Source organism: Cyphellophora europaea, assembly GCF_000365145.1.
Source record: "Cyphellophora europaea CBS 101466 unplaced genomic scaffold supercont1.3, whole genome shotgun sequence".
In the NCBI taxonomy this organism is placed as follows: Eukaryota; Fungi; Ascomycota; class Eurotiomycetes; order Chaetothyriales; family Cyphellophoraceae; genus Cyphellophora; species Cyphellophora europaea.
Window position 1 is genome coordinate 2,408,496 of NW_008481809.1, and position 17,367 is coordinate 2,425,862.

General features: G+C 54.5%; 8 protein-coding genes across 8 annotated transcripts; 3 read left to right on the top strand and 5 right to left on the bottom strand.

The window, feature by feature from the left end:
* Positions 1-91: 91 nt before the first annotated feature.
* Positions 92-580, bottom strand: HMPREF1541_03831 (uncharacterized protein; the record flags this gene model as incomplete). The annotated part of the gene is made up of 1 exon (XM_008718179.1): positions 92-580. The coding sequence occupies one exon, from the start codon at positions 578-580 to the stop codon at positions 92-94; it is 489 nt and encodes a 162-aa protein (XP_008716401.1).
* A 626-nt stretch (positions 581-1,206) lies between these two features.
* HMPREF1541_03832 (uncharacterized protein) lies at positions 1,207-1,689 on the bottom strand (the record flags this gene model as incomplete). Its single annotated transcript, XM_008718180.1, has 1 exon — positions 1,207-1,689. The coding sequence occupies one exon, from the start codon at positions 1,687-1,689 to the stop codon at positions 1,207-1,209; it is 483 nt and encodes a 160-aa protein (XP_008716402.1).
* Positions 1,690-1,978: 289 nt separating this feature from the next.
* Positions 1,979-2,518, bottom strand: HMPREF1541_03833 (uncharacterized protein; the record flags this gene model as incomplete). The annotated part of the gene is made up of 3 exons (XM_008718181.1): positions 1,979-2,217; positions 2,267-2,334; positions 2,388-2,518. The coding sequence occupies 3 exons, from the start codon at positions 2,516-2,518 to the stop codon at positions 1,979-1,981; spliced, it is 438 nt and encodes a 145-aa protein (XP_008716403.1).
* Positions 2,519-3,850: 1,332 nt separating this feature from the next.
* HMPREF1541_03834 (uncharacterized protein) lies at positions 3,851-5,259 on the top strand (the record flags this gene model as incomplete). Its single annotated transcript, XM_008718182.1, has 2 exons — positions 3,851-5,098; positions 5,149-5,259. The coding sequence occupies 2 exons, from the start codon at positions 3,851-3,853 to the stop codon at positions 5,257-5,259; spliced, it is 1,359 nt and encodes a 452-aa protein (XP_008716404.1).
* Positions 5,260-5,349: 90 nt separating this feature from the next.
* HMPREF1541_03835 (uncharacterized protein) lies at positions 5,350-6,480 on the bottom strand (the record flags this gene model as incomplete). Its single annotated transcript, XM_008718183.1, has 2 exons — positions 5,350-6,007; positions 6,110-6,480. 2 exons carry the CDS (start codon positions 6,478-6,480, stop codon positions 5,350-5,352), a joined length of 1,029 nt encoding a protein of 342 aa, XP_008716405.1.
* A 353-nt stretch (positions 6,481-6,833) lies between these two features.
* Positions 6,834-9,884, bottom strand: HMPREF1541_03836 (uncharacterized protein; the record flags this gene model as incomplete). Its single annotated transcript, XM_008718184.1, has 1 exon — positions 6,834-9,884. The coding sequence occupies one exon, from the start codon at positions 9,882-9,884 to the stop codon at positions 6,834-6,836; it is 3,051 nt and encodes a 1,016-aa protein (XP_008716406.1).
* A 2,431-nt stretch (positions 9,885-12,315) lies between these two features.
* Positions 12,316-14,924, top strand: HMPREF1541_03837 (uncharacterized protein; the record flags this gene model as incomplete). The annotated part of the gene is made up of 2 exons (XM_008718185.1): positions 12,316-12,477; positions 12,525-14,924. The coding sequence occupies 2 exons, from the start codon at positions 12,316-12,318 to the stop codon at positions 14,922-14,924; spliced, it is 2,562 nt and encodes an 853-aa protein (XP_008716407.1).
* A 628-nt stretch (positions 14,925-15,552) lies between these two features.
* On the top strand, positions 15,553-17,279 carry HMPREF1541_03838 (uncharacterized protein; the record flags this gene model as incomplete). Its single annotated transcript, XM_008718186.1, has 4 exons — positions 15,553-15,817; positions 15,866-16,027; positions 16,075-17,126; positions 17,178-17,279. The coding sequence occupies 4 exons, from the start codon at positions 15,553-15,555 to the stop codon at positions 17,277-17,279; spliced, it is 1,581 nt and encodes a 526-aa protein (XP_008716408.1).
* Positions 17,280-17,367: the final 88 nt, after the last annotated feature.

Genomic DNA, 17,367 nt, shown 5'->3' on the forward strand with positions numbered 1-17,367 from the left:
CCCTCACTCAAGTAGGTGGGCTTCTCCCCACTCATAGAAGAATGACGCCCGATATCAACAGGAGCGCTCCCCAAATTCACATGATTCGAGCTCATAGATGCATCCCACCCCCGGCACCATCATCCCCATCATCGCGCCCCATCTGCTCCTCCATCCTCCGCCTCAGCTCCTCATCCGTCAATCTCCCACCCGTTCCCGCAGCGGCAGCTCTACCGGCGTTTCCTCCCTCAGCAGCCTCCCTCTCGCCATTCACCTCCCCATCACCATGCCAAGTCCTACCCCTCCTCTCCACCTCCGCCTTCAACAACCCCACCCGCTCCCTCTGCCGCTCAATCACCTCCTCATTCTCCCTGATCGCTTCCAGACACTCCCGATCCCCGACTTCCTCACGCGTTTCCCCGCTGATGGTCTCGTCGCTCCGGATGCTGTCCGAGAACTCCTGCAGCTGGGCGTTCGAGCGCCGCAGATGCGCGATCGAATTGTCGATCTCGCGCGCTTTGGCGTACAAGTTCTCGAGCGGGAGGTCTTGGAGCGCTAAGGCGAAGCGCGAGGGCGAGATGGGCGGGATGTTGGCTGTCATGTTGGTTTGGCACGGGTGAGTCTTCTGTGTTGGTCAATCTGAGTTTGATGATTCGATTTCGAAGGCTGTAGGCTCAAGCTGTAGTAGGGTCTTTAAGTAGAGTCCTGGTTGTTACAGCCGAAGCGGGATGGGGCAGAGGTAGGTCAGATGGGTAGTCGTTGCGCCGCTTGAAGAATAAAAAGGCAACCGCCAGTGGGGATAGGGATGACGTGTGCGGAGCGGCGGCCTTGGCTGCCTAGTGGGCTCGCCGCCTAAATAAGGCTGATAGGGCGTCACTCGCGTGGCGGTTGCTGACTCCGCTTCCCTCTGACGGCCGGCGGGTCACCAAGTCTAGTCAGAGCACTACTTCTCTGATCTGCTGATCCAATGAGATGATTTCTAAGATTACGAGAAGGCTAACCTCAATACAAGACAGACCAAGCAACGCAAATGATTCACCCTTCGTGATTATCCGAATTATCGACGAGGTTCGCAGGCCTGAAGTGGCTGGAGACAGCCAAAGTGACGATGAGATGATGGAGAAAAGAGATGGCGCGTGGTTAAGAAGGTTGTTCAGATTCCAATGACGACCCCCACAGTCTGAAACACCCGCAGTTGGCGATTCAACTAGCGCGCGATCTGTGCCTCTACTCCGACTGCACCAAAGCCCAGAGCCCGACCACACCTCCTGCCCCTGACAGCGCAAACCTCACCATGTTCTGCCACGACCACGCTTTCAGCAGCGCCAGCACTTCCCCAGCAGCCGCCTTCTCCAGCTCCGCCGCACTGTCGTTCAGCAAGATCATCCTCTGAATCCCCGGCGCCATCACGAGTGCCGTCCAGATCAAGGTGGAAATAACCAGACCACCGGCAGCCGCCAGGGTATTGCGTTTCGGAGGGGTCAGGTAGGCGGCGGTGGCAGACGCAACGGTGGAGGCGATGGCAAGCGGAACCACCACCGCAAGGCCGCGATCGAAGAACTCGGTCCAGATATCGAGGGCTGTCCCGGCGGGCAGACGTTGGAGGATTGGCAGCGTCAAAAGCGAGGAGCCGGCGGAGATGCCGGAGTGCAGCAGGGCACAGGTGATGCCGATGGCTTGGAGAGAGGTGGTTGCTGTCCTTGAATCCATCGCTGCTGGGTCGAAAGGATGCTTGTGGGGGTTTTCGTTCTTTACTTGGTGAGTTCCGTGAATGTGGCGCGGGCGTGCTCGAGAGGCAGTATAAGGGCGAGAACAGCTTCACTGGAGGCGTGTAGTCGTTGTCAAATAGTCTCAGAAGCTCATGACTACGCCGGGCTGTCGGCGAGCTGCTGAGCTACAAGGTGGGGTGCTTGCGCCCGTATGCCAGCTCGCTTTGTCAGTGAACCTTAAGCGAGCTTGTTTCTCAGGGCTTGGCGGGCGCCTTACGGCCGTGCAGTCATCAGGGCCGGTGAATTGCGTCTGCAAAAGACAGCCACTCTTCGATGCCTTTTCGGTAAGCATCATCTGCAGCTGGCTCTTGGTCGTGGCCCCAAACCGTCATCTCCTTGATTTCGGACACATGCTCGAGGACTTTGACCGGCTCGGAGCCTTGATCCTCATCGTCGTCCGAATCTGCTGCCGGCGGGGCCTTTGAGCTAGAAGAAGCCAGGACGCGATCGGCAGGCTGGACGATGATGCCTGGGAGGTCGGTTTTAGCATCATGGGTGATAAAGAACATTAATAGTACCTTGATAGTCTTCCGGGATGCGGATTGGAGTGCCCTTGAGCTTACGACCTCGAAAGTACGCGACTTTGCTGCCATCTAAAAAAAGCGTTAGCAGGATGCGGCTGCGACTGCACCGAATGACAAGCCTTTCTCTGTCGAAGGACTCCAGAATCTTTTGGTGACCTTAGTTGGCCCGTTATGATGAACACGGCAAGGAATGATGTTGACTGAGCAAGCGTCGGTTTTCGATTTTGACTTTTGTATGGCGAGCATGTTGATCTGTGATATTTTGGTGATGATACAGTTGAAGCGATGTTGACTGCCGAGAACAAGTTCATTCACGAATTGAGACCACTTTCGACGCGTGCCAGAAGAACGCGTCCAGATTCGCTTGGCGTTCACGAACGCGCGCCACAAGGCTCAGGCAGTAAATGGCGAGGCTGCCTCAAAACCTGGAGACACCTGTGGCTGATGTGCTGCCCCCGCTGTTGGCAGCCCCTTGAAGCACCTGGAATCTAATGCTCATGCACAGCCAGTTAACCGTCTCAGCTATACGGACGCTTGCGTGTTCCTCTCCTTTGGTTTGTGCCGATTAGCATGGCCGTCATCACATCAGGCAGTGAATATGCCAAGCTTTGGTATAATGACGATATGACGAGCTTTGATTTTGCTGCACCCGAGCAGCCAGCAGGGTGATGGTGCGAATCAGCTGATGATTCCCTTCATCGTGGCAATACATGGCTACCGGGACCATTGTCCATAACAGGAATCCTGGCCAATAGATGAAGAGGGCTCTAGTCGCCTCTTAGGAGTTCATGTTTAGCTCATTTTGCGCCTAAACAATGAAATCCCACATGCGGTCACACTTACGACAGCGGACACCGGATCGTTCTATCTCCGGGCCCTTGGGTTTCCGAGTGCTTGTGCCAGTAGGATAAGGCGATTGCTGAAGGCGCGCGTGTTGCGTACGGCTGGGTGGAGCTGCAGGGCCGACAAGATCGCCAGGAACGCAAGGCTAAGTCGCAATCGTCGAGTGGTGAGGTCATTATGCGTTCAACAAATGCAATACCGTGATGCGGCTTGAAACAATTTGCAGGCCTTGGATTGCTTTCTCCAACAGAACACGACACAAAAAGTTTCGCACTGGGGGGCAGCATGTAGAAGTACAGTGTGCCATTGTGCTGCCTACCCATAGAAGTGGTTTCATAATGAAGATGAACTGTTGTACGGACCGAGGAGCGGCCAACGTTCTTGCCTCGAGGCTGGCGACTTGGCCCTGACAGCGAGAAGGGGCGGTACACAGCTTCGCGTCTTTGGACCTGCACCGTTCCCTCTCCTCGCATGCTCGCGATGCATTTGACTACGTACCCCACCATGTCGAAACTCATGGTGCATTTTGTCGCTTCAATCAACTGTCACCTTTTGCCCCGCCGAACCCGAATGACTCTCATTTAGCGACCGGCATCCCCTCACTCACCTCTTCGTTCTCTTGCATCACACTTCTCGCATGCCTGTCCCAACATTGGACACTTTAATAGCCTCCACGACCCATCTAGCATGCCTTGAGCAGCACAGGCGCTCCCAAGAAGAAGGATGACGGGAATAATGGTGTCTGCCATTGATGCTGTGCGCAATTACACCGGCTCATTCGCATGGGGTCCTCTAGTTCAGCTCTCGCGTTCAACGATACTGAATCTGTTGAAGAGTATCGAAGTCGGTCAGCTCACCGTGCGCGACACAGATGGCACCACGACCATTTGCGGAAAGGTACCGAAAGATGGCGAGAATGCACCAGTGTCCAGCCTGAGAGTCCTGCGAGAAACATTTTGGCTAAGGCTCGCTCTCTTTGCGGACATGGGTCTTGCGGAGAGCTATATGCTCGGAGAGGTTGCTTGTTCGGATCTCACCTCGTTCTTCCGACTCTTCATCCTGAATCGAGAGCATCTGTCCAATGGTTCAACCCTCACGTCCACGATCTCCTCCGCAATCAGCGGCTTGCTGCGTAAAGCCAACACGCTGCCGAATGCCCTGCTAAACATCAGCGCGCACTACGACATCAGTAATGAGATGTTCGGCGCGTTCCTCTCTCCAGACATGACCTACTCGTGCCCAATATGGCGACCGAGATCGCAGGCGATCGCAGGCAAAGACAATGAAGAACCGCTGGAAGAGGCGCAATACCGTAAATTGGATCGCTTTATAGACAATGCCAAGATCAAGGCCAGCGATCATGTCCTCGAAATCGGTACCGGATGGGGCAGCTTCGCCATTCGAGCCGTGCAGCGGACGGGATGTCGAATCACCTCCTTGACTTTGAGCGTGGAGCAGAAAGAGTTGGCCGAGCGACGCATTGCTGAAGCTGGCTTGACAGACCATATTGAAGTGCTCATCTGCGATTATCGAGCACTGCCAATGCCGAAAGAGGGACCATATGACAAGGTTGTGAGCATTGAAATGCTGGAAGCTGTCGGCCGGGAGTTTTTGAAGAAGTATTTTGAATGCATTGACAAACTGCTGAAACCTGACGGCGGAATTGCTGTCTTCCAATGCATCACCATGCCAGAGTCCAGATACGAAGCGTACGCGAAAGGCGAAGACTTCATCCGCAAATACATCTTTCCGGGCGGCCACCTCCCAACAGTGACGCAGTTGGTAACCTCGATTGCGGAAGGCAGCAAAGGCTTGCTCGTGGTCGACAGTGTTGAGAATATTGGCACCCACTACGCCAGAACCCTGCGTTTGTGGAAGGACAAGTTCCTGCAGAATTTCGATGCCGTGATCCAGCCGGCGCTGATTGCTGAGCACGAGGGCATGTCCGAGGCGGATACTGCACTCTTCAAGCGCAAATGGGAGGTGAGTTGTTCATACCTTGAAGCATACATGATGCTGACCACGCTTGCCAGTACTACTTCACATACTGCGAAGCTGGCTTCAACACACGTACCCTTGGCGATGTTATTATCACCGTCTGCAGAGAAGGGGCCATGGAAATGGCGGAGGATATACCCTTGTGAGCGTTCAAGCGCAGCTAGATCGTGGAAGCGTTGTAGCCTGTTGGTCGTTGACGGCGAGCGCCCTGCCATCCATACCCTAATCATCGCCCCTCACTTCTTCTTGTTCTTCTTTTTCTTCTTTTTCTTCGCCTTCGGCTCTTCTCTACCATCTGCATCCTCTTCGCCTTGCACATCATTTCCCTGTGTCCCCTTCGCAGCCGCAATTTCCGCTTCTCTTCGATCAACTCCCCACCTCTTGACATGCTCCCTCTCAAACCCGGCCCTATCTCTCTTGAACAGCATCATCGTCGCCCTCGCATCCTCAACACTGCTATGTTCCCCCTCCTGAATCTCCACGCCCAGCAATTCACTCGCCAGCACCTTCAGCCTCGGACTCCCCCCACCCGCCATCTTCCTATACGGCGGAAACCTCGCCGTATCCCTGACATCCCTCTTCGGATGCCCCAGCAGCAACGCATCCAAATCGTTGCGCACGCTGTGTCCGACCAGCACGCGCCCCTTCAGCAACTTCGCGACGGCGCTTTGTACCTCCTTCAGAGTGCGCGCGTGCCGCATGTGCTGCGGCGCAATGCCCGAGACGTGCGTGCGCCAGTCCGTCACCGGCTCCAGCGGGAGCACGTACGAATCGTAGAGCTGCTCGCCGTGGTAGTTGACGAGGCTGACTCGCGCAAGGGCCGAGGTGAGCGTCGGCGTGGGCCCCACGCCGACCATTTCGCAGTCGAGCGCGATGTATTTGCCAATTTCGACACTGGCGGGGAAGGGTGTGTTAGTGTTGATATCATTGTGTGAGGGAAAGGAGGGGGTAAAGGATGTTGTCCCAACAAGAGGACTAGAGAGGGGATGGGCATACTCTTCAGACAGGCCGGCATTGACGAGCGTGTTGGCGCTTCTTGGGGCCGTAGGCGGGTCTGCAGCGGTACTACCATTCGCAACTGGGTCTCCGTTTGGCAGAGGTTTCGTGGCGACCTGTCCATTCATCTTGCCGCGCTGCTGCTGCTTTGCCTTTTTCTGCTTCTGCTGGATCTTGCGGTCTTCATCCCATCTGGCCTTCTTGCGCGGTAAGGAGTGTACAGGCCGCTGCTCGAGATCCCCTCGCTTGCGCTTGGCGGGATTCGCTGGGTGTAGTGATTGTGGGGTGGGCGAACCGGCAGACTTGCTGCTGCTGGCTTTTAGCTTGCTCTGCAGCTGCTTCCAGTTGGAAGAGAGGTTATTGATGTCCATTGTTAGGCATCTTGACACGACAATGCGGTGTGATGTGGTTACGAGCAATGACTGACGAGGTTCACATGCGGCGCAACTTTTCGGAGAGACATGGCCGAGGTTTACCCGCCTTACTGCCTCAAGTACTACTCAGCAGCACAAGTAGACTGTTCACTCACCCCGAACAACAATGATAATGTCAATGAAAAGCTTGCGTAACTTGCTTTCTTTTCAGCTCTAGATCATGTCTCATACCAGATATGCGTGCCTGCCGGCATATACACTGGGCACCCCCGACCATTTCAAATGCCTCCTTAGCTACATCCGGTAGGCTGGTTTTGGCCCTCACCATCGTCTTCCGTTGTACTGGACCCTCAATCAACATCCATGGCAAGAGTTGTCCCTGTGGACTCCCGAGACATGGATGGCACTTGGCTAGGAGCCACCATGTCGTCTCTCAAACCTGACCAGCGCCCACCAGTGGCGAGCGCCATCTCGAAGTCTAAACTCTTTGGGAACCACCTATCCACCCGGGTATTTGCAACATGGCCTCCCATCAGAGCAGCCCGAGCAGCGCGAGTATTCCTCTGTTTGCCCGTACCTTGTGAGCCAGCGTCTATCTCATTGCGCTGACCTTCCAACTGCTGGTCAAGTTGCACTATATGACGGATATACGGGGCAACTTCCACAGCCACGGTCGAAATCGCCCCATCCAGAGAGGGTGCAGTTCGTCCAGTAGGAGGAGGGAACGTTCTGTTGTCCTCCATAATAGGTTGAAAGGCCTCGAAAAAGGCACCATAGGGCAGAGATTGCTCTTTCGGCCGGTAAAGGAGGAACTCGGCAATACTCTGGCGGCTGATTTGCGTTGGTCTTGCTGGCAGTGTGTTCGCTAACCTGCAACTTAGTAAAGGGTTGAGCCCATCGTCTGCAAGGTCCATGAAGCTCCTGAAATCTGCTGCCACATCTGTTTGCCGTAATGATTCAAGCCGCGCCTCCGGCGGCTGAGGTCGAATTTGAGGAGGTATGGTTCGAAGCGTCTCATAGTCCATGACAGAGAGCCCTAGGCTATCCTGCGCGTATGCCAGAAGGTCCTCCGTTTCGAGCTGTTGCTCGGGCACCAGATGCAGGCCGGTATGGAAGGTGTCTCTGGACACGATACGTCTCGAGCTGGACGTACTTCCTGTATCGATATTTGAACTGCCATGGTGCATCCAGTCCAAGCCGCCCATTGTCGAGCCCACTGTCATTTGGCACCAGAAGTTGAGCTCAGTGAGCGCGGCTCGGAGGTCTTGTCCCCTGCTCAAGTACAGCTCCCGGAGTGCATCACGAGCAATAATGTGACCTTCTGCAGCTGCAACATACGCCAAGTGCTCGACGACTTCATCGATATGTGGGTTTTCATAGTGCAAAGTCATCTGCAGACTGATTTCTTCCAGATTGACGGCGTCTGGATTGCTGCAAGTGAGGACGATCGGCCGCTTTGAGGTGGCGATAAGCGATTGTACTCCTGACCAGAACGTTTTGTCCTCCTCAAAGAGCACGTCCACTTCCTCGAAAAGAATCAATGACTGTTTCTGTTGCTGTTCTTTCTCTGGAGCCGGGTTTATGTGGTCGATATTCGACAATTTTGAGGTCTTTGCCCCGAAGAAGCCGCCCAATGACTTTTGCTTGGGATCGACTGTGTCTGGATCATCTGAACGATTGGCAACGTCACTCAGAACGCTTGACGCTCTGCTGAGTGGAGCTGAAGCCGTTGTCTGGACCAGGTGATTGTGCGTCATATCACCGACCTTGTCAAAAATATCCTTTGCTGTGCGACGCATGCCCGGGTGGATCTCAAATACCTCGAAGTCGAGCTGGTGGGCAGCAGCAAACACGGAAGCTGTCTTGCCGCACCCATGGGGCCCGCATATAAGGATGGCATTCTTGACAGGTGCCCCAGCAACTTCGTCCTCTTCATCAGACGGGACAAGAAAATCGTCTAGACCATCGGTGCGCCGTTTGACACGCTTCTTGCGGGTGGGTTTCTTCTTCTGCTGTCGGACCGAAAGTTTCGACTGGACGTTGTGAACTTTGAGCTGCTCAAGCCAGTCTTTCAGGACTACAGCATTCTGCTGTAGCACATCTTCGGCACGCTTCGGGGCATATTCATGTATCCAATCCAGCGGACCGGCTGCCTCTCCACGATCGAAGGCACTTTGTCCCTTTTGAATGCGGTGTCGCACTCCTTCGAGCCTTGTTTGGTCACCTAGACCAGCTTTGCCAGAGTCGGTTTTGTTGAGCAGTTGGTCCCCACTCAAGTGCAGTTGCTGCGGAAGGCAGAGAGCAGATGAAAGACCCAAATTCGCTATTAATCTCGTGCTGAAAATATCTAACACGGACTCCTGGCTAGGGACACGGACGAGGTCCCGCTTCTGCTTGGCCGACACGTCGGTAAGAACGGATACGTGGTGGGATTTGGTGATGGGTGCATTCGGCGGAACTCTCTGCAGCTCAAGTGGTGGCCACAGGGGAGATAATGTACCGTTGTCTTTCGTGACGGATGATTTAGAGCCGCTAAAGCCCAAGTCGTTCCACGCTTTGACAGGCTTTAGGTCCTTCACAGGCTCGGCACCGGTTACCGCAGGCTTGCCAGATTCAGCCGCGATATCTTGCGTAGATTGTTGCCTGTTGGCGGCTTTGCCCATGAAGAAGGGATGTAAGGACTTTTGCGGCTTCGGTGGAGGTCTAATTACTTCTGTTGGCTCGATGTCTCGTCTGGTGACCGGGACCGCTGGCTGGCCTATCGGTTGACTCAGAATGCCATCAATCTTCTCACCTAACATTCTAGGATCTTCCGTTAACCTGTTGTAAGAAAGAGTCACTTTCAAGGACTGGGCAATACGGCCTTGCTTCATGGTCAGGTTTCGGGTGCGCCGTGAGGTTCTGCTTGGTGGTGGTTTTGGAGGAGTAGCCTGCTTCGGACCTCGCCTGGGGGATCGACCCAGCTTGCCAGAGCTCGTGATTTTCAACATCTTGGGTGTAGTCTGCTTGTCCGCCTCTTGCGTCTCTTCTGGTGGCTCATCTGAGACTGGTTGCGGTTGAGTCGTGGGGAGGATAGCTGCGGCAGGGGTATCTGCAGGTGGTACGGTGAGGTTGTCATTGAGTGTCGCCTCATTCTGCTGATCTTGATCCGAAGAGTCCACGGGGTCGCGAGAAGGTGCAGTGTCACCTTCACTTGCGGCAGCTTCGAGTTGCCGCAGCCAGTGGTGGCTGCCACTCGGTCTATTCTCCTGTGCTGTATACTCAGTGCAACGGGATGTCACTTTCCGACGTTTCTTGCGATCCTGGTTCGGATCAATGTCCGCCTCTGCACCGCAAAAATTGCCCGATGGCATGTCGACTGGTATGCTCTCGGAGGAGCCATCGCTGTGGGTAGCCTCCATAGCCGTCGTCTCGTCATGGTCGTCTGCTGTCTCTCCGGAAGGAGGGTCTGGTTCTTCCACTGAAGCCTGTGGTGACTGCTGTGGATATCGGGCTGTCAATGTGTCAGCAGTATACTAATGTGTACTTCTTTCGGGTATCAATACTGGGTCGGAAGAAAGGATGCATGGCTGATTGTTCCGGCCGCCTGTAGCCATTTTCCACTAATGTTGCCATTCATTTGGCTCCTCTGATACCGCCAACATAACCTATGCAGCCTTGCACCTCTAGAGCACTAAAGAGATGGGAAATTGAAACAGCATAAATGTGAACGCTGTATGTTAAAGTGCAAGACAAGGATACTAATGGAAACGCGTCCATTGCATCACGCGTTGCCGTGGGTCACTTTATTTTAACCGAGGTACAGCCGTGGCGGGCGCTTCTGTGGGTGCCTCTATAACGGCCAACTTTTTGGTACACTGCATCTTCACCATAACCCCATAAAGCAGCCAAATCGACTGTCGTGACCTCCATCTGAACAACAGCTTCCTACTTCGCACTAGTTATATGCTAAGGGCGACCATTCTTACCGCAGAAAGGTCTCCTTAAGAAGAGCTTAGGCGGCTCTTGCTATCCCACCCCGTCTAGCCTATAATCTCCTCTATGGGTGCCTCGAAATCGGTACGTCTGCGGGTGTCTTCGGTGTAAAACTGCTGCCTCACTAGCGGAAGGCTGGCAAGTATCACCTTGAATCATGTCCTTGTTGAACGGTAACATGCCCACATTCTGGAAGTTGAAGGCTTCAGCGACCTTCGTTGCTGGCGGTATGTAGTCCTGCGCTGCGCTACTACCAACACCTTGGAGCCTATGACGTTGTTCAAGTACATGCTTCCGACCAAGATAGGCTTGTCCATACCCTATTTTATTCCGCAGACGTCTCATCACGACCAACAGGCGTATCAAAGCTGCGTGATTGCTCCTTGGTCGGTGCACCCACTAGCCTCATCCTTTCCTGGAAATCGGACCTCTTCCGGCATCCAGCATTCCATACCCACGTAGAATCGAACCCATGCTCTGGAGTGCAATAGCATAGTCTCATGAACCCGAGACAGTTGTCATCGTCGTTCTGGCCTTGAGGACACTGGCACCACCGAGCCATCATACTCCCTGAGCAGGCCCACCAAGCGTTGCTATGAATGTTAGCTGGTTTCATCAGATCCAACTCTGAACATGTTAGAAGTCTGGTGGGTGAACTTACCATTTGAGGACGCCTTTGTCGCACCAACAGGAGCTCCAGCAAGCCCAGGAATCGATGGCTTTGCCATTCGGGCCCTCATCGCATTTAACGTCAGCGACAACGCCTGTTGATCAGCATTGGTCTGGAAGTGCATACGGAAGTCCGGATATACTCACCATTGTGTGCAATGCACTCGCCCTGGGATGGCGATTTCTTCCTGCCCTGTTGCTCCTTGTAAGGATTGAAAGGCCAGTACAGTCCGTCGCCAACAACGTGTATGACGTGGAGACCAAGGAGAAAGACTGCATTAGGAACTGACGGTCGCATCGTTGTGGACGGACGTTGCCAGGTTGATAACTATATTAGTGATGTTCAGAATAATCTATACCGTGTGGACGGGGTAGATGACATCTCAGAGTTGCGAAGGAGGATTTCAAGTTGGACATCAAGCCACGAGGAGCTTTTTGTGGTCGAGCGCGGAGCACTGCCCCGCCGACACCAGTGGCGTTGCTGCGACTAGACAAACGCCTCAGCACGCCGGCTAACACGGTGAACGGATGGACGTGGCAGCGCAGCAATCCGGAGCGATCCAAGGCCACCTGAGACAGTGCAATGAATGCCGGCAGTCGGTTTCGTCACGATGACTGCGCCTCCCCAAGGAGAAGTTCCTTGTATATGCGAGCGTGCTCAAGCGCCGAGCAAGCCGAGCACGGCACAAGGCCCTGGTGGAAGGAGATCAGCCTGAAAAGGCCCGTAGTACAAAAGTGGCGAGCTTGATCGCGAGACTTACAACAGAGCATTCCTTCTGTGGTCTTCTGGGACTTCCGGAGGCCCGCTCGTCAATTGTGTCGTCCTCCGGTATCCGTGTTGAAAACAAGCCTCGACGAAGAGTACGATCAGATCTGTATGGTGCTGATGGCGGCCGAGTGCACTGGGCTTGGCTAATTCTGGACATCTGCTCACCTGAGCTCCGCAATCATCTTATACTGAAAGCCTTCACTGTTTGACTTGGACGAACCGACATTGGCAGGGCATGTCTGAGGCGAGAACCCGTACCAGCAAACGAGGCTGAGGAAAAGGGGAGGCGCTCCGCCTGGTGGGGCTCGCCAAGACTGCGGAGAAAGACGCTCCAAAAAAATGGCAAGCGCCGCAAAGTGATTGTCACTTTTGCAGCAAACTAGATTGTACAGTAGCTGTTGGCTTAGAAAAGGGCTACGATGGAAATTTCGGAACCTGTCTCCCTCGCACGGCTCCCTCGGAGCCCGCAGGGAGTGAACGATGTCACCTTTGGCTCTGTCTGGGGCTGGCGCAGTGGAGTGAAGAGAAAGCGGCATGAGATATGCGCGGCAATCGAGAGCACTTGCTTGAACATCTACGAGGTGAGTTTGTGGTCGCACAGCTCCGAACACAACTGATCCCTAAGCAGGCGCAGAGCGGTCGAGTACTGTTTTCCTACGCTGTCCCACCATCGACCGTTTTCTCTGGTCCACCATGCTCATTGCGGTGGAAAGAGCATGGTTCTACCCACCGCCAAACATGCTTTGCTACCTCCGACCACGGCCTCCGCCTGCACTCAGTATGGTCCCGGGGATCTGAAACCGCGAAGCCCATTTCTGTCGAGCTTGTGACATCTGCGAGCCCGGTCATACATCTCGAACCTTCAAGGAGCGATACTTCGGTAACAATCACTGTGCTTCAGGCAGACGGGACGGTGACTATTGTCTCGGGCGACCTACAGTCCGTTGCATCCAGCAAGATTGCTTTGAAAGAGGGAGCCCCGATCCATATTACCGCTGCCTCATTGTTGACTGCAGCCAATGCTCGCAAATTTGTGCTGAAGGCGAGACCTGATATCTCCAGCATTGTGGGTAATGACTCCCAGGTGCTTCTTGTAGCCACACAGTCGCAGCAGCGAGGAATGCAACGCAGGGCACTCACATATGCAGCTTGGTCACTCGATTTGGCTAGTCGACGACCATCACATCAGCTGGAGATCTCGCCGTTGTTCGAGCACGATCTCAGCCACCTAACACCTGCCCTCGCCAATACGGACGTTGAGATTACTTCCTCGTCCTTCGGAGTTCGTAACATGTGCTTGGATTTCAGAATCTCACGGGGGCTCTACAGAATCGACCTGCATGGCGCTACACCACGACCCCTCCCGCCTGTTTCTGAAGTTCTGTCAGGATCTCTTGACCTGATCACAGTCTCACCATCTCATGTTCTGGCGGCATATGCGGGTAGAATGCGCATTCTCGACGTCAACTACTCGACTGTTCGTCTCGAGTACAATCGGAAGAGAAAGCGCGAGGGCCGAGGACCCGCCACTCAGTTTCACTTCATTTCCTATTTCTCCCAGATAAATCGTGTTTTGGCCCGCGATGGGAGTCGTCTTCTGGCCATTGATCTCACACCTATAACTGGCCATGATGGGAAACAGTTGGCTACCTCTACTTTGTCCGACAACCTCGGCCGCGGCCTGGCTGTACAGTCTCAAGTCAATACAAACGTGCGCCTTGTAGGACAAGCAATTGGTACTGGTGGTCCTGTTACCCAACCGCTGTCTCCCGTTTGGAAGACCAAACTCAGCACGATGTTGGACGACAATAACGTCGACGGCTTCGAGAGTATCGTCATCAGCCATTTCGGCTCGGAGGGAGAATCTAGCAGCAATGTGAATCTGTCTGACGAGCTTGTGGATTTTGTTATCTCAAGCATGTTTAACGCGCAAACGGTCAGTGAGGACCAGGGCCGTCAGATTCGCCTCCAGCTCAACATCTCAGCGAGCAGTCTGCTGAAAGCTCTTAACGAACGCGGATATCTTCGCCCGTCCAGTCTTCGAAGAGCCCTTAGACTTGGAAGGGAGCAAATGGCTTCGCATCTACGTCCCGACGGTGTCGCCAGAGCGCTCCAAGATGCCGATCCTTCTCTCAATCTCTTGTTGGACTTCTCCAGCAGTAATGGTAGCCCCGATGTTTCTGAACACTGCCGGCTGCTGAAATACCTAATTCAACAAGCACTGACGGATGGGAATGTGTCTCAGCCACCGCGACTCATGGCCGCCGAAGCCTCAGAACAGACGGCAATGGAGGTGCTGTCCGACGTGGAAAATTTGAAAGGCAAACAAGATCCGGCTATGTTGGAGCACTGCTTAGTTGCCGTCCTAGACCGTTTCGGCAGGTTCAGCTTGACTTCGATCTCAACAAGTATACGATCAGTCCTTTCCAGCGAGGAAGTCTTCGGTGTGGTCCAAATACTTCGACAGCAGATGTTCCGCAGCGGACACACTGGCTCATTACTTGCTTCTGAGCCCGAAGAGAACCTCTCGCTGCACCGTCGTGTTTCGCTGGAGTCTGCGGTGAAAATATTATCAGCGTGTGTTGATGCGATCGGGCCTCTTGATCTTGTCAGCGATAAGGCCGAGGATGACTTCATCGAGAGAATCTTCCCAGATCTGTTGTCCGAGATATCTCTCGCCACGCAGTATATCGAAGAGTCAGCAGATCTGCAAGGACTGCTACGCGAGACACTTCGGCATGCCGAGGCGCAGGAACCTACTGTGCATAGCAATGATGCGAATCGAGCCAAGGGCCTACAAACAGGTCGTCCAGGTCAGATTGTTACAATCTACGAGCAAAGAACTGAGGATGATGCAATCAGCGACCTGCCAGGAGCCCTTCCTTTGAGCCTACGAGCTGACGGCGCTTTCGAGGCTATCAAGGTTCGGCGTGGCGGAGGGCAGGTAACGCAGCGAAGTGAAAGGGAGACGCTCATGTTGGAGAACCGGCAGAAAGGACCGTACACGTTCGAGAGACTGTTCCTATAGTTCTGTGATCTGCACCTAGTAGCAAAAACGGAAATGTCCCCCTATTCTTAACGGGATTGTTCTTTTCTCGCATGCACCAGAGCAATCTCGTGCCCGTAATCTCGTGAGTAGAGAGTATTCCCTTTCAGGTTTAGCGGCCTCGCTTTGTCAAGCCTGGCTGCTTAGCACGTAGGCGCCTCGCAGATCGCCCCCCAGAACGCCGCGCATGCATTGGGGTCGGGTTCAGAAGCATCTGGCGACCTTCTACAATCCTTGCACGACCCCTGCCAGAAAGCCAGTATCGTGAGATTCAAGGGACGCTCATACCTCGTCCGAGCACCGTGCTCATGGCGAAACGGCTTTGACGCAGGAATTCGTCGTCTCCTGAGACCTCAAACCTCTGGCACGCGCGCCAGTCGCAATCCCTGCGCGCCCAGGACTGCGTCACGCCTCAGCCTCCCTCCCCACCGACCTCCACTACATTCCTCACGTTCGTTGCTATCGTTCATGAACGGGGGGACTCCCGGACTAATCGAACCGAGCATTACCTTTTGCGAGATCAGCGTCGTGCACGGTTCGAGGCTAGCGGGGGAGCCCGTTGTGCCACCGAGAACTCAGCTACCGTACCTTATAATAAGCCACAGCCAGCATGGCATTCCCTAATGGCACCGGGTACGCCGATTCGGATGCCGACGACGAGTACGAAAGGAGCGTCATGACATCTCCCACCGCCCTCCATACCGATTCCGAGACCTCTTCAGAACTGCCGTCCAACGAGCATACGCCCACGACATTCGATCCTCCTGCTGATGATCGAGGTTTACCAAGATCAATAATAACAGAATGGACACCGGAGGAATGTGCTCAATTTGTGGCATCACTGAATTTACGACAATATTGCGATGCTTTTATAGGTAAGGAGGCAGTGAATGGAGGTGAATGTTGAGCTGACGATGGCGCAGAACACGGCATCGTGGGCGAAGCGCTTGTTGCGCTCAAACACGATGAGCTAAAAGAGATGGGTATAGCTAGTGTGGGCCATCGCTTGACCATCCTCAAGCAGGTCTACGAACTCAAAATTGAGCAAGATGTCACTGTCGAGCCGGACGACTACGTGCCGTTATGTGAGTTGGCGCCTTTAGACTCCCTAGCACCTACTGATAGCGCGCAGCGGCGGAGGCAAATCCTCGATTCGAGATGGCCACTAAAGAAGATATCGCTCGAATAGCCCGCTCTATCATCAAACTCCGAGATGATAGGATCACTCAAACAGAAGCGCAGCTCACCCGCCTCGCCGACGACTATCGCAAGTTACGGCAGGAAATGCTACCCTTGTTCAAACAAGCAAAAGAGCGCTCTGAGCCTCTACCATACGCCCCGCACATGCCACAAGTCGCGCCTAGCCCCGAATTACACCAGACCGAGATCTCTCCTCCAGTAATGACCGCATCCCAGCCAGAAAAAACGAGCCTTACACGAACATTTTCGAAAAAGCTGGGACTAGGCTCGACACCAAAGAGCCATTCGCCTACGCATGTACCCAGCACGATTCACGAAGACAAGCAGTCCAATGGCCTCAATCCCTCCGCTGCTGCCACAGCAGCGTCGAATTCCCTAACCGCCGGTATGTCTGGCGGTTCTTATCCAGCTTCCTCACCTGGAATTCCATCGCCTACATCGCCTATGCCTCCATACCAACCACTCGCGCCACGCTCGTATCAGCGGGACGGCGCAGCATCCGCCACGCCCTTTCACGACGACAGCTCTCGAGCCTATACCGCACCACCGTATGAGCCGCCGTCGAGTGCCAAGTCAGCTACATCAGGTGGCGGCAAATCCACGCCCGGCTCTGCACCGGCGCGCGAACAGTCTTCGTCCGCGCCGCCAGGTGGTCAAGCGCAGAGCGCGGGTCCCGGAGCATCCAGAGAGGGCGGCGGTGGTCAAGAAGCGCCGCAAATCGAGATCTTCAAGAGCTTCAAGGTATCACTAGAAGATCCCTGCTGGAAAGTGCTGCCCGCCGCGCTAAACAAGTACAACATCCACGCAGACTGGCGACATTATGCGTTATACATCGTATACGGGGATCAAGAGCGGAGTGTCGGGCTAGATGAAAAGCCGCTAGCGCTGTTCAAGGACCTAGATCGGGAGGGGAAGAAACCAATGTTCATGCTGCGGAAGTTGGCAAACCCGATCGTGACAGGGCCAGGAATGGGAGGCGGGACTGTGGGTGGCGGTGGAGCAGGAGGAGGAGCGGGAGGAGGAGGAGGACTGAAGCTGCCGGACAGTGGCGGCGGTCGGTCCGGCGCGATAAGCAGCGCGGCGAGCGTGCGGACGATGGGGGCGAGCCTGAGGGATCCGCCTGGCGGGGTGATATGATCAGTACGACTGATGCTGGGAGCCTTTTTGGATTGAAATTCTCGTGCAACGTTCTGAGCGTGTGTTTATGGATTGGGTCTGGTTGGGC